Source organism: Sinohyriopsis cumingii, chromosome 13 (assembly GCF_028554795.1).
Source record: "Sinohyriopsis cumingii isolate HCF-2022 chromosome 13, ASM2855479v2, whole genome shotgun sequence".
In the NCBI taxonomy this organism is placed as follows: Eukaryota; Metazoa; Mollusca; class Bivalvia; order Unionida; family Unionidae; genus Sinohyriopsis; species Sinohyriopsis cumingii.
In genome coordinates, this window is record NC_142973.1 from 33,334,690 (window position 1) to 33,349,229 (window position 14,540).

Consider the following 14,540-nt stretch of genomic DNA (forward strand, 5'->3'; position numbering starts at 1 on the left):
TTTCGAAATCGACTCATTCAATGCATGCATGATATTATTGAATTCAAGTCTTGCCTGTTAAAATTGAGAACAAATCCAGCTTGAAACCGACGATAGTCTACCACGCGTTTTATGACATAGGTATGACTCTATACAATTTTGAATTAATTCCGAAAGACATACTATATGCAATATCAATCGTGCATCACGGATAGGAAGAAAGAATACATTTTCACTTTCACATAACGCTACAGCTGACTACTGCTTCCGTAAAGTGACAAAACTTGTCTGTATTGTGACTATCCATGTATGAACCAATTCCATCCTTCTGGTCAACATTATCATCTACTGCAGTAAACTGGTTAGATAAAAACCCCAGAGATCGACGACTCCCATTGAACAATTAAAAATACAATGAATAAAACGTGCAATACATGAGATAGGTTGAATATGAAAACATCAATATACATTATGCATGCACGCATATAATTGACTTTCTACCCATTTAAGCATTTCACAAGAACCAAAGTACGAGATTGTTATGTCTGTCGCAAGATTAAATCGTACTGGATTATAAAAACCCGAACACGTCCTACTAATGCATGCATAACATAAATTCTGTTCAGCTACAAAAGATTTCCAACTTGAAACTATTGTCTACCAGGCATTATTGTGAGACAGGTCTGGCTCATTAACATTTACAAATTCGAAACATTTAAAATATAAAATAATCCGTCACACAGCACTGGTAAGGAAGACGGAGCACATTTTCTTTTTCTCGTACTTCCACAGCTCAAGATTGCTTCCGTAAAAGTGCCAAAAACACGTCTGTATTGAGATCATACGGGGAAAATGTTTGGGCTAAAAGTACACTGCTTGTAGCCAAATCCAAGACTAGACAACTCTAGGTAATCTAGTATCTCACCACCATCCCATTCTAGGTGCAACATTGGGTAAACCAACATCGGTAGTTTGAAACAGCTACGCTGTAACTATGCACCTCTGGGGACATCTGTTAACGGCAGAATAAAAACACCTCGGTAGTTTGAAATAGCAACGCTGTAAATATGCACCTCTAGACATCTGTTAACGACAGAAGAAAAACAATTACATTTTCGTTCGTGTATTATACAACATTATTTTAGTATATACAATTCGTGAAAACTTGTACATCTACTTTCACCTTACACACCTCTGCTACCTGTTTACTTAGTAGTCGTATAACATCTGAGCTGAAGTTAGTGGCCCTTTTACATACCCTCCCTCGACACCATCTTACAATTCCATCTTGTAAGTGTAATTATTTGTTCATGCTATACATGCTTATGAGAAGCTGGTGTATATTATTATATAAGCCCATGTCAAATTCTTTAAATAGCTCATTAACTATTTTCAATGCTCTCTATCTTTGCATTAGCTGTTTATTGAAATTACGCCGGCTCACTTTCTGCAAACATCAACTCAAAGGACTAATTAAGCATACAGACATACACGCTTACAGTTTACGCGTGTATTAGCAAAAATAAAATGTCAGGACTCAAGGAAGATTTCTGACTGTAATAGGTAACTATACCAAGCATAACAAAGGTAACGAAAATTCTTACACCTTCTGTGTCTGTCTGTCTGTCTGTTTCTCCATAAAAAAATCAGATCAACATTCTCGTTTATAGTTTACATGATCAATATTGGACGCAAGAGAGGTTCTCTTTGACAAAACGCTGCTAATTTTTCAGAACTTTTTATTCCAGTAGGATTTCCACGATGCTACTGTTAATTATTTCTTCACTGGCGTTATGCACATTTTCAACGGCGAGCAACCAGTAAGTATAAATGTTCATGTTACTTTGAAAACTAAGTACCTATTATTCTTACCAATTAATCTTATTGTTTTTAGTCTTCCTCGTCCATATGCTGATCTGTCATTACTGTTGTCCTCATTCCTCATGATAGTAAATATTACTACTACTAATACCTATTATTATTATTATTATTATTATTATTATAAAACTCCTCCGGTAGCCTAGTGATTAGAGCGTTCGCCTCGGATGCGGGAGGTCGTGGGTTCGATCCCAGGCAGATATGTTAATGAAGCTTGCCTGCCTACATTAGGAAGTTCTTGTAATTACTGTACAAATCAACAAAAATATAGATGCATGTTTCCAGGTTTATTCCCGACATGTTGCATAAAACAGAGACTGAAAACTGAACAATTACTATTTCTAACATTGTCAGTCTCAAAATAGAGAAATTAAAAATGCACACGATTCTTTAATCCCAATGCAATTCATCGCGTCAGAGTAGAAGTCTATTCATCTAATTTGTCATGGTCAAGATGTCACAGATCGAGATCTTGATCTGAAGAGCTAGTGTGTGTATGTGTGTGCGCGTGTGTGCGTGCATAGAGATAGAGGGGGAGCGTTGCGAGTTGCAAGCAATTGGCAGTATCGTTGCTAGGCAATTATATCCTTCGACACCAATTTGACCAAACATCTACATGTATCTGAAAACAAATCATTGGGGTGACTGATTCATCACGAATCTGACCATACATGTATTTGAAAAGATACCATTACGTCGATAATTAGAAATCATCATAAAGCTCCTGGTAGGAGGCTTTAAAACCAAATCATGGAAGTTTCACAAAAGTGTTAAAGAGATAGTATAGACTTGTCATATATAAACCAGGTGTATATTTTCTCAAGCGTGGGTTTAAAAGACCAGTCATTATCTTAATGTACTCTACTTCAACTTTTGCATGTTCATGTTCTCTTTAGGATTTATTTCTCTACTGATTTATAAGGGAGTCGCGTGACATTTAAATCACGAAGTGAAACAAAAGACATGAAATCCAGATGTAATAGAAAATAATACATTTTACACGCCTTATATACTTCCCCGTTAGAGTAAGGTGGAGGTGAAATACTGCAAAAATTCGAAGAGAGAAGCTTTTGGCATAAAAGCATATAATGAATGGTGCCAGAGCATAATGCAAAATTATATCTGGGTGTACTCGCATCGCATATGTATATACATTAAGCACAAATTATTGCGTTATACACTCAATTACTTTACGAAAAAGTGTTTAGAAAATTGATTAATTTCCATTACCAATTTTCCAGCACCTATATGGTTGTTCATCCCAGTTATGTCAGGCCTGATTCCGATTTCCTAGTTCATGTGGAAATTTTTAAGAAGGTTGTCCACTCAGAGAAAATAACTGCAGAGTTTGTGACAAATGAAGTAAACAATGTCAGGAGATCTGCACTCATAATTTCCGTTTCCCTGAAACCTGGTAAGCAGTTTACGGGTAAGCAGTTTACGTTACGTCGAATAAGATTATTTGCCGGTAAATAATTCATGTAATTTCATATAATTAGCTTGTCTACCATATGTTAAGGTACGTATGACACGTACCTGTAAACGAGAACGCTCTGAGAACTAACATCGTAATAAAGATCGAATCATCGGTAATTTTCTTTTCTTTAGCTTGCATCAACACGGATGCATGTATGTATGTCCTGAATGAGCGAAGGCATGATCTGATTTACCTATTACACGTACAAGCAACCGACGTTTTATTAAAATGACAACTTGCTTTATTTAATGCAATTAAAAAATGAAATAGATTTGCTAAAATGAGAAATTACGATACATCATCTACCTTATAATAATTTCATTTCTTTCTCATGTTTCTCAGGAATGCAAGCAACGGACATCATCCTATCGGTATGTTTGTGCTTTGATTTAGCTAGCAGTAATGAAAACAAAAAAGAAATGCAATAACATACTTTTATCTTCTAGCGATACCTTAATAATGATCTAATTTATTTGTTTGTGTACAATATTCGGTGTTTAATAGAAAACGTGAAAATTATGCATGCAGTCACACAGACTATAGTATAAAGGGTCTTTGTACTGTAAGAATTATATAGATAATCGATCTGTGAATTGTTATTGTTGTAATACAGATCACGTTTGGCCCAGTGCTTTACATAGTTCCGTGAAATAGCCTAGGATATAGGACTGGATAATTCTTGCTTAGGGATTTTACTAATTGGAATGTCATGAATAAAACGTACACCATTTCAGAGCTTTTCAACATTAGACGATGATCCAGTGCACTGACTGGAAGTTTGATAAGGAATTCAAATGTATTAGTTTTCATGGAATTATACACGCGTCGTTGTAAAGAAAGCATGATTTTGTGTTACATGATTATTACATGTGTTAATGTATTTCCATTAATTTCTTTTTATTTTGGACAGATTCCAGCTAATTTTGAACCTAAATCCTACCAACTAGAAGTGAATGGAACAGGGGACGTATCTTTTAATACGTCCAACTACGTCTATTTCCTTGACAAATCGATGTCTATCTTCATACAGACAGACAAAGCGCAGTACAAACCAGGACAACTAGGTATATGGCGCATGCTTTTGTAACAAAGTTATAGTTGCAACCTTCTATTTTCACCAAAATGTTGGTTATGAAGAACGTGTACTTCCAGATGTCCATCAGTGATACTTAAGTGGTAGTCTTGGAACTCTTTATCCTCTGAATTAACTTTTATGTTGCTTCGACTTGATGTAGATTAGGACAGGGTGAAGCTATTACGTAGAAGACGGATGAAACTTCATTACGTCTTGCAAAATGACTTCGGAACAACGTAAACACTTCGTGTGACGATGTATATGGTTGGGGTGGGGTGCTTCCAATATTTTAAACTATTATAGAAGTCTTCACCCAGGCTCTATTTTGTTGGAAGTTAAATTTAGTGAAAGAAAGATGTAAATGTCCGAGCGCCCAGTTAGCAATGCCGACGATAATATCGTCAAATACACAAAATGACAATTTAATAACAATTCAAGAATCCAGTGACTCAATATTACAATTACACTCCTTCTTGACCCTTTAATAAGCCTATTGCATCATTTGATTAGCAGTGGGATTGATTTCCACCTGTCCTTGTATTTCTGCTCGTCGTTTGTATCCTTTGTTTCTCCCAAATCCTTCTCTTCCTTCCCGACCTTCATTCCAAATTCCTCCTCGACTTTCTTTAGACGCCTTCTCCTCCACTGTTAACCCCCACTATTGCACTTCTGTCGACTTCGACTTTCGGCTAGTTTCAATTCCGTCTCTACCGTCTTCTAGACACGGCACTCGTTGGAGCCGGAAGTTCTGTACCCTAGAATGCTTCATGGGAAAGCACAAGGACGTTACGATATTTTTCCTTAGCCCTCTCATCTCACATACACACAGCCTATCAGATAACAGCTATTAAACTTATTCGGTCACGCATTCATTCACATCTAGATGCACATGCGTTTCCTATGGTAAAACAATCGTCACAGTACAGCACGGTATCAAAAACTTGTATATAAATCAATAAATTCCGTCACCTCAGTATTCCTAAGCCCGTTATACTAATCACAATAACCAGAGGCATGTTTGTACCTTACAACTCGTACAAAGTACGCAATTATTCAAATACCCAGACTCTGATATATGCATACGTCCATAGTAACTAATCTTACATACTTCAATCATTTTCCAAATTCACAATTCATGCATGTGTAAATTCTAACATAAAACATTAAGAAATGCACTGGATTAGTACGAAGTAACATAAAAGCGAATTACAAAATTAATTCTGAGCACAAGCTTGTTGCTGTTGTAGGGTTTAACGCCATTTTTCAGCACAAGATAGGCTATACATGGCGGCCAGTATTAATGGCGGAGGAAGAACCCGGTAAATCCCCAGAAAGAACCACTGACCCTCGAGAAGCTACTGGAAAGCTTTCTCACATACCCACATTGGCCGAATCCAGACTCAACCAACGCAGAGATGAGATGGCAGTGATCCGTAACGGAGAACGCTTTAGACCACTCGGCCACTCGGGGCCCCTGACCACAAGCTAGCTAACAAACTATATAATTCTCTATGTAATGCTAAAGCCCATTTCTCCAATACGCATATAAATGAAACACTACAAAGGTAATTCTACACTACTAAAAGAACGTAGTGATTTAGTATGCGTACTACAAATAATTAAAATTGATGCCGTAATATTCCTAAAAAAATCGAGCAAATCACTTGCTGACCTTTTCGAACCTTTGTCTTTTCTTACAATCTAACCAAAGTTTGCCGCCAAATGACTAGTGGCTTATTTTCTGAGTAAATTCTGTTGATCAAAAATCCTTTTAGGCGAATACAAAAGTTTTTCATAAGAGTTTGGCGAGTTTCATTTGGGTCTGAGTTATAGTCAGACCCTCTGTCTCAATTTTGATTGGACATCACTGTGACCCGATCCAATCCAACTTAGTGAACAATGTCTCTCTCATTGTCAATGTGGGGTGGATAAGAACACGCATCGTTCACCCAGTAGAATTTCCTTTTGATCCTCGAGTCAACTTTTAACGGGTGTAATAACGCAAGCCTTTAAGTGATGCTATCGCCATCTTTCAACTAACGTTTCCGGTCTCTGGCTGGTCATGGCAACCTTTCGTAAGAGTTCAACACTAACCTCGCGGCAATGTTTAGAGATCAAACGCAACGGCACGGTATTATTCCCAAGACCGGTAGATAATAGCTTGTACATGAGCGGAGCACAACCGTGGAATGCGCGCCAGATGCGGACCGCGGCCGGATCCGGACCGAGGACGTGTTCTGTCCGTCCCTCAGGGCGAATTAAAACACGGAAATCTGGCCCATGAACAGTAATTATATTGAAGAAATTAGTTTGCGGGTCTCGAGGGGACTTTGGTAAAAAAAGTTGTGCACCCCTGTTATATATGACTCTATTGCTGGGGCTTAGCAGACCTGACTCATCGTATTATACGACAAGTGATAAAAATATACGATATATATATATATTATATTATATAAATTTTTATATATTATGGGAATTTTTATATATTATGGGATAGGGAGAGAGATAGATATAGATGCAAATATATAGATATGGATGGATAGATATAGATACATATATACAAGTTCATAGCTAACGTTTACAAGACACATTTTATGTGCGCGCATTAAACAAAGTATATACTGTATAGCTCCATTCAACTATATGAGCATTAGTGAATGGATTAATGAATTTAAATTATTCATACGTTTTTTTTTCCTTCACAATTCTTTACTGGACTGGACTTGTTTTTGCAATGTACAACTTTCTTCTACATCTTTACTACTATAAATAAATATCATAAACTGGAAGTACGGTTACATTTGCAATATCTTTGAGGAACATCAGCTGCGTTTTGGTAAAGAAATTCGCAACAAAATCCAGTGTCTTGTTCTGTTTTCCATCTTTTGTGAGAATCGAATTCTCCTTAACTAGGAATCTTACTGTTCATTTGTCTTTCACAATTCATATTAAATGATACCATTTTCCTTTCTTTCCTTTTATGATCAGTTCAATACAGAGTATTTGCGGTTGACCCTGGACTGAAGCCGAAGTCAGTAATTCTGGATGTCGAAATATTTGTAAGTGATATAATTTCGTATACAAAAGTTCTTATCTTTTCTCCCATGTAAGTAATTGTAAGGGGAGTGGCAGGATGTGATTCAATTCGTCCCTCACGTTGTTCTGTTCACACATAATATATCGGATTGCTTTAATGAAAGATACTGTTTAACGCAACTGTATCCAAAGGAAACAATGACGGTACCAATACCTTGTACAAGTTCAAATCATGTTTTACGTTATTGTACCTATCCAAACAGTTGTCTGGTTTTTGTCTAGTAGACTCTACAAACTATGGCTGTGAACGCGGTCAAACGCCTCGGTTACATCTCTTTCAAGGCACAATCCTGTTAATCAAGTACACCTTTCGTACGAGCTAGAGTGTAAATTGTAGATTTTTAAAATTAACTGTGCTGAGGATGGCATTTTTTGCCTTATAGTTTGTGATAAGGGTTGTATCATAACCTTCTCATTGCTTGCTATGAGAATGGATTACTCGTACGTTAAGAAATGTTTGTGCCCATGGTTAGAGAGAAGGGTTCAGGCTCTCTTAACATGAGTGTCACACATAACTGTACATCTTGTGAAATGAAGCACCTAATTACTGTAAGGAAAAGACGTCTGCTCTGACTTGAGGAACAAACTTTTTATTTGAATTCGTATATATATATATAGTACTACATGCTAAAGTTACATCTATAAGGCTTTATATTTAAAATGTACGAAATACATACAAGATTACTTTTCCTTCGAGCTTACCAACTTCATACACATTTGTATAATTTCTGCCTTTTTGAATCTAATACAGATAGTTCAGTCTAGAGTAACTTCAAGATAGCCAGTGAGTATAAAATTAAATAGTTGCGATTAATGCAACAATCATTATGAAGAAATCTATTTTGCCAACTTTAAAATAGAATACTAATTCGGAATAGGTAACTAAACATGACTCATTATTACTTACAGAATCTTTGATTTCGAAATTAAATTTAAACATGAAGTTGGTAGCGATTTCATCATTTTTTAAATAATACACATCACAAATACAATTAAACAATATCTTATAGTATAATATAAATTATAAAGACATCACAAAAATATTGGACAAATATGAACTTTACGGTTAAAATCTCAAATATTTAAGTGTCCATTCTTTAAAGAAGTTTGCGAACAAACGATTCTTACCTGTAAAGAAAATACAGCTGCTCTGACTCGAGGAACGAATTAATTCTGCGTACCTCTGGTCTCTGTTTATAGTTTTCGCTTAATTCAGATCAGAACAAAGCTCTCGACTTTTTCCACGGAAATCGTGTGAATCATCTCGCTTAACTCACCATCATTAATTTAATTTGGCTGTAGTAATTTTTGAACTTTACATACAAGATAAATGTATCTTACTGATTTATGCACCTGCTCGTAAAGCGCGATCTTATAAAATAGCATACACTTGTATTACACAAATAGATACAATTTAGTGTTAGTGGAAAACTTTCAAAATAATATAATGCAAAATTACTTTTAATACAATTTAGAGAAATCTTCAATATAAATATTTTTACTCAACAATTCTGTCCTAATAGTTTATAAACTGTTAACTTCATGAAAGAAGTTAGAATACTCTCTACTTCAAGAAGGTCATATTCTGTAAAAAGTTTGGAAATAATTAAGACATGGCAAGACTTTGCAAACTACTTCCTAACCAATTGTATCCGATGTGAGGATCTTGCTCTCAACATAGTTCGTTCAATTAGTATTCAAATATTAAAGATCCTGCAATGAAATAGCGAGGTGGAGAAAATACACTTGCTGACTGTATCTGTCGCCACTCTGAACATCCGAGATCTAATCTAAACGCGCGAGTTTTCTTATCCATGTGTTCTCGTACTTGACAACTTTCAGCAAAAATGTTCAAAGTAAGAGATAAATAAATGCAAAAAAGTGGCTAGAGTTTGAAATCGAATCTATACAATTCGTTTTGCAGAAAAAGCTATTTTGGAGGTGAATAGATTGTTATCCTCTTTCGTATGCATTGTTTTCTTCCTTTAAAACGGTAAAATGTATCCTTCAACAAAACATTGTTGGATAACGTTTCTTTCTTGCCATTGATACCTGGTTATCTGCATTCCATGTAATGAAAGGATTCTAAAGGGAACAAGCTCAGTGAGACCAATGGGGTACAGGACATTTTTGGCACAGCCGGATCATTTCAGCTCTCAGATATGCCCGTCCAGGGAAGCTGGCGTATAACTGCAAAAGTCAAGGTCGGTATTTTCTCATTTCTGCTGATTTCTTCCCTCCTAGTTCTCATCCACTCTCTATCTTTAAAACGAAATACTATCAGCGTCCTCATCAACATCATCGTCTTGCTTGTTTGATAATAATTATTAATGTTGTGAAAAGTAAGTTTTGCGGCTGATATGTTTGATAGTGAATTATTAGGAATATTTCTCGATTCTAAGAAAGGTAACCAGAGCTAATGTTGAGGCAGCGTGTCATAAAGAATAGGCTTCGTTATCAGATATTGGAAGTGTCAGGATATCAGTTTAAATTAAAACAATATAGCTGATAGTTTTATAGATAATTATTATACTCAATATTTGTTTATTGATCGATTCCATCCTAATGACGCGACCATGAAAGAGGAAAAGCCATATGGAACAGTTATTAACTTGTTTCTTAATCGTCGTCATACTGTTCGGGGATAAAGTCTTGTTGGAAGCTTGTATATTAAACTATCATTTTATCACCTCCATATTGAATTATGAATTTGATGTGTTCAAACATAATGCTCATGTTGATCCTAAACAATTTTTAGGGTCATTCGGGTCAACAGTTGTCATTTTAACAACGTGATAGCAATGATATCTCATAAGATCATGAATAGAAGTAAGAGTTATCAAATGCGAGAACAATATTTGACCAATTTTTTACGAAGGCAAATAGCATATTCGCTGGTTCTTCTACAGTCGACTCATTCACCAAAGCTGTGCAACATACACCAGTTACTGTAGATTCTTTAAAGCTAAAAGCTATGTAATGCACATCAAATATTTTTACAAGATTAATTCTAATTTGAGGAGATCTGTAGAGATGAAAACTGCTATTCGACCTTTCTAAGTTGCGCGCATATTGCAAATTTATTGGTCATTATTCAATTAGTTAGATTTTATTTGATTAATAAATGACCCGTTTCTGAATTGAAAACTAAGATGCTGCTGAATAACGAAAATGATATTTAATTTTAAATTTTAAACGGCGTCTTTTGCAGGGAACGGAGATACAAGAATCTCATTATTTCCAAGTTGAAGAATATGGTAAGTCGAAATGGATGTTAATGCTGTTTTATATCCCATATTTTTTTCTATAGTATGCTGCTAAATGCATTTATTTTTAATTAATAGAAAATTGAAAGTAATTTATACAACTGAATATTGGAATGACAACAATTAAACTGCATGGAAAGAAAACTGTAAATAACTGGTCATCAACATTTCATTTCGAAAGGTCACGTAGTTTTACCTCTCTGTAATAACAAGAATCATATACAATGCATTATTAAAATATCTTGTAAGTAATTATATACTCTCGCATCAATATTATTTCATATTTATTTTTGTAGCTTAATGGGGCTACGTCAGTTCTCTTTTCCAAAGTTAAACATCGGTCAAATTTGAATACTGTATTACAATTATTATAATTTACCTTTGTGCAATAATCTTTTCCAACACCCGAACTCCTATTTCTAAAGGCACCAACCCACCCCCGAGAAGCAAATCAAAATAAAATGCAGTGGACTTGTTGTATTTGGATTTAAATGTTGCCTTTTTCCACATACTGTATTCATGTCTTTATGATGCGCGAACAACTGTTTCTTGAATAACATTTGGTCTATGAAACACTTTTTGATAAGCTATGTTTTTGAACTTTAAATGGTAGCACAATACAGAAAATTGATACAAATTTATTGCCACACCTGAATCTTGCGAGTGTCAATTAACTGACAGTCGTGAAACATATGAACACGTCAGTATTCTCCAACAATGGCATTATAAAACTGATAACTGAATGGTTCTTTGAGTGTAATAAGGACTATTTGGGACAAAATGTTTACAGTTTAGTCATGTTTTAACCTTAGTTAACCTCAGCTGATTGACACCCATTATAAATGCCAAATGTTATTGGGACAAGTTTTTATTTCGTCGAGAGGTATTCGAGACGGTTACATTTTCTCAGCGTGAACTTTGTATGTGATTGAATCACATTTTTCTTGCTCCATTTGCATCACGATGACGACGATGAGATGATTTCGGATTATATATCAGACGGATTACTGGTGAGGAAAATCGAAGCTGTTGACTTTAAATGGGTTTAAAATGTAAGCAAGTGATTGGCTGAAATACAGTTGTTTCATGTCTTTTACGTTTCATCGTATTGCAAATTAATCTGGCCTGGGTCATACTTTCATTAAATATGCTTTGTTCTTGCTGGCATTGATGTTCCTTTAGTGTTTTTCTTTCGTTATGTGTAATGGATTTTTTTCTTCACTGAAGCAGACTTGCTAATAGCCCATTTTGTATTACAGTCCTACCAAAGTTTGAGGTCACGGTTCAGCTTCCTTCCTATGGAACTCCAGAAAATCCATCACTTTCCGGCGTGGTCCGAGCCAGGTAAATGACCGGTTTCTTTATTGATTGTTGCTTAAATATTAAAAACTGGTTTATAATGTCTTGCAGATGGAATGGAAAACTAGAAAAAATAGTTAATGTTACACTATATGTTATCCAATTTACTATTCGACGCCTACATTGTTAAATGTGGTGTTGGAGAGATGGTTTTTAAAATCTTCAAGAAAAATCCATGTCAGATAACTAGATTTCTTTTAGTGAAAATGATGACTAGGATAAACATTAAAGAGCATCGACGGATTAAGGCCATGGCAGATTTTAATTAAGTTTGCATGTATAACATAATTCCTTTAGGCTCAACGCAAGTTCTTCTAAAGATTTAAATGCATCATATTTTTAGATATACTTTTGGGAAACCTGTCCAAGGTGTTTGTGTACTACGAGTAGAACGTCAATACTCTAGAGGCTTCTACGATCCAGTTGCTGTCCATACACAATTCACTGTAAGTATACTCACAGTAGCTAATGATACAAACCATGTCGTTTCTTTTTTATGCTTTAGAAATAGTCAATATTTAAATAAAAAGTAAATCAATTTAGCGCGTTGACCAAAACTTGCAAGAGAGTCATCTAACAAATTATGATTTCTGTAATTAGAGAGAACAATGTACAGATTGTCAAAATGAACTGCCCATGATTCCTGTAATGAGAGAACAATTTTGAGATGAAGTCTAATGAGAAACACGACTTGATTATTCGAAGGATCTTAAAATTCTTGCAGCAGAAAACGAGCGAAACCAATTTAAGGAATGATGTCAGGAAAGAAAAGTAGATAATAATTGAAACTTTGAATTCGAGTACATTTTGTCAAAGGGACAATTTATTGAACATTTTTAAATAAAAGACTAGAAGATCAATATCATGATTTGTCTTTTAAAGACAATTAAAATTGTATTATAACTGTCTTTAAATGCATGCCAAACGTTACCACTGATCACTGGTGAAAAAAGTTTGATACTTTTCTCAAAAATGTACATATGTAACGAAGATTTACATTTTTATTTGAAAAAGATAAACGCTGAAGGTTCCTTCGCAATACCGACGAGTGTCTTGAAAAGGTTGTCACGTGACATTGAGAGCGAATCATTCCGTGTAATAGCTAACGTCACAGAGACGTTGACGGGCATAACGGAAATCAGCGAAGAAATGATTACCTTTTATCCGGAGAAAATCAAGGTGGAATTTGCGCCGTATATGACCGAGAGTTTCAAGCCTGGATTCCCTTACCGCGTTGCTGTTAGTATCATACTTGTGAGCTTTGGTGTGGGATTGGACCATGGGTGTGGGGAATATTCATTAAAATACCAAACGATATTTTACCTCCTACAACGTCCATAAATACACCTAACAGGAAATGTAATGCAAATCCATTAGTCCTACATAGTATGTCATACTTTTAATAACAGAGGTAAAATAATCCATGATTAAAAACCCACATAACGCCTTATTTTGTTTTTAATGTCACCGGTATGGTGTACATCGTCTTATTCTCCAATCAATCAATTCCTATGTTCCAAGCTTACATTTTTGGGGAGACTTAAGTAGAGTTTTTGAACTTTTAGAATATTGTTTTAACGTCAGCATGCAAGACAAAGGCTTCGGAACAATTCGTACTGAGACAAGCAGCTTGCAGAGTGACTTTCTCTGCATATAAAACTCGGCTTGCTTGATGCAATTATTTCTGGATACGAGTAGATAATCGTATAACTATATGGTGTTTCGTTATTACTGATAAAGCTATTTTGTGCCTAAAATATTACTATCGATAACAGTAATTATGCATCGTGATCTAGTTTCTATTTATGTATTTTCATAGGTAAAGGTTACAGAACAGGATGGCCGCCCACTTGTAAACCCAACGGAAAGCTTGAAAATCAACGTTACATATTTCACAAAGACGGCAATAGCAGGTATCAGCGATGTGAACACAGATCTCGAGTTCATCGGTCCATTCCCTCTTGGAAAAGTCCTCTACGTTCCAAACAAGGAATATACACTATCTCCGGATGGATTTGTAACCTTTGATCTGGATATTCCAGATTATGTTTTCACTGCGAGCATCTTGGTATGTAATACGAGTCCTTTCTGTATGATTGTTAGGATTGTATTTTGTACAGTGTACGATGACATTTACCTAAATTATCAATTCACCGCGAAACACTGGAAGACACGAGGACTGTTAGAAATGTATAGAATGTTTACGTAATTGCTATCATAGCAATACATACGCCTACTTCACATAATTACAGTAAAACAGCACGTTGGCTTCCAGAAGCGTATGATACTAATAACTGGAACCAAAGTGATCTATTAACAAGGAATGTTGCAAGTTTAACAAATGCTGAAAAGGTATTTTTATATTTCTTCCGAAAGGAAAAGATATCAACCATACCAACACTAAGAATAA

At 35.4% G+C, this 14,540-nt stretch overlaps 1 protein-coding gene across 1 annotated transcript in view; it reads left to right on the forward strand.

Annotated features, from left to right (window-relative positions):
* Positions 1-1,718: 1,718 nt before the first annotated feature.
* Positions 1,719-14,540, forward strand: part of LOC149785170 (CD109 antigen-like) — a 33,723-nt gene continuing 20,901 nt past the window's right edge. The window contains exons 1-11 of the mRNA XM_089979891.1: positions 1,719-1,799; positions 3,099-3,271; positions 3,677-3,705; positions 4,245-4,398; positions 7,398-7,468; positions 9,587-9,709; positions 10,717-10,762; positions 12,031-12,115; positions 12,474-12,576; positions 13,145-13,369; positions 13,950-14,198. Of these exons, the coding sequence (XP_089836017.1) occupies positions 1,741-1,799; positions 3,099-3,271; positions 3,677-3,705; positions 4,245-4,398; positions 7,398-7,468; positions 9,587-9,709; positions 10,717-10,762; positions 12,031-12,115; positions 12,474-12,576; positions 13,145-13,369; positions 13,950-14,198 (1,317 nt within the window). The 5' untranslated portion in view covers positions 1,719-1,740. The remainder of the gene's footprint in view (positions 1,800-3,098; positions 3,272-3,676; positions 3,706-4,244; positions 4,399-7,397; positions 7,469-9,586; positions 9,710-10,716; positions 10,763-12,030; positions 12,116-12,473; positions 12,577-13,144; positions 13,370-13,949; positions 14,199-14,540) is intronic.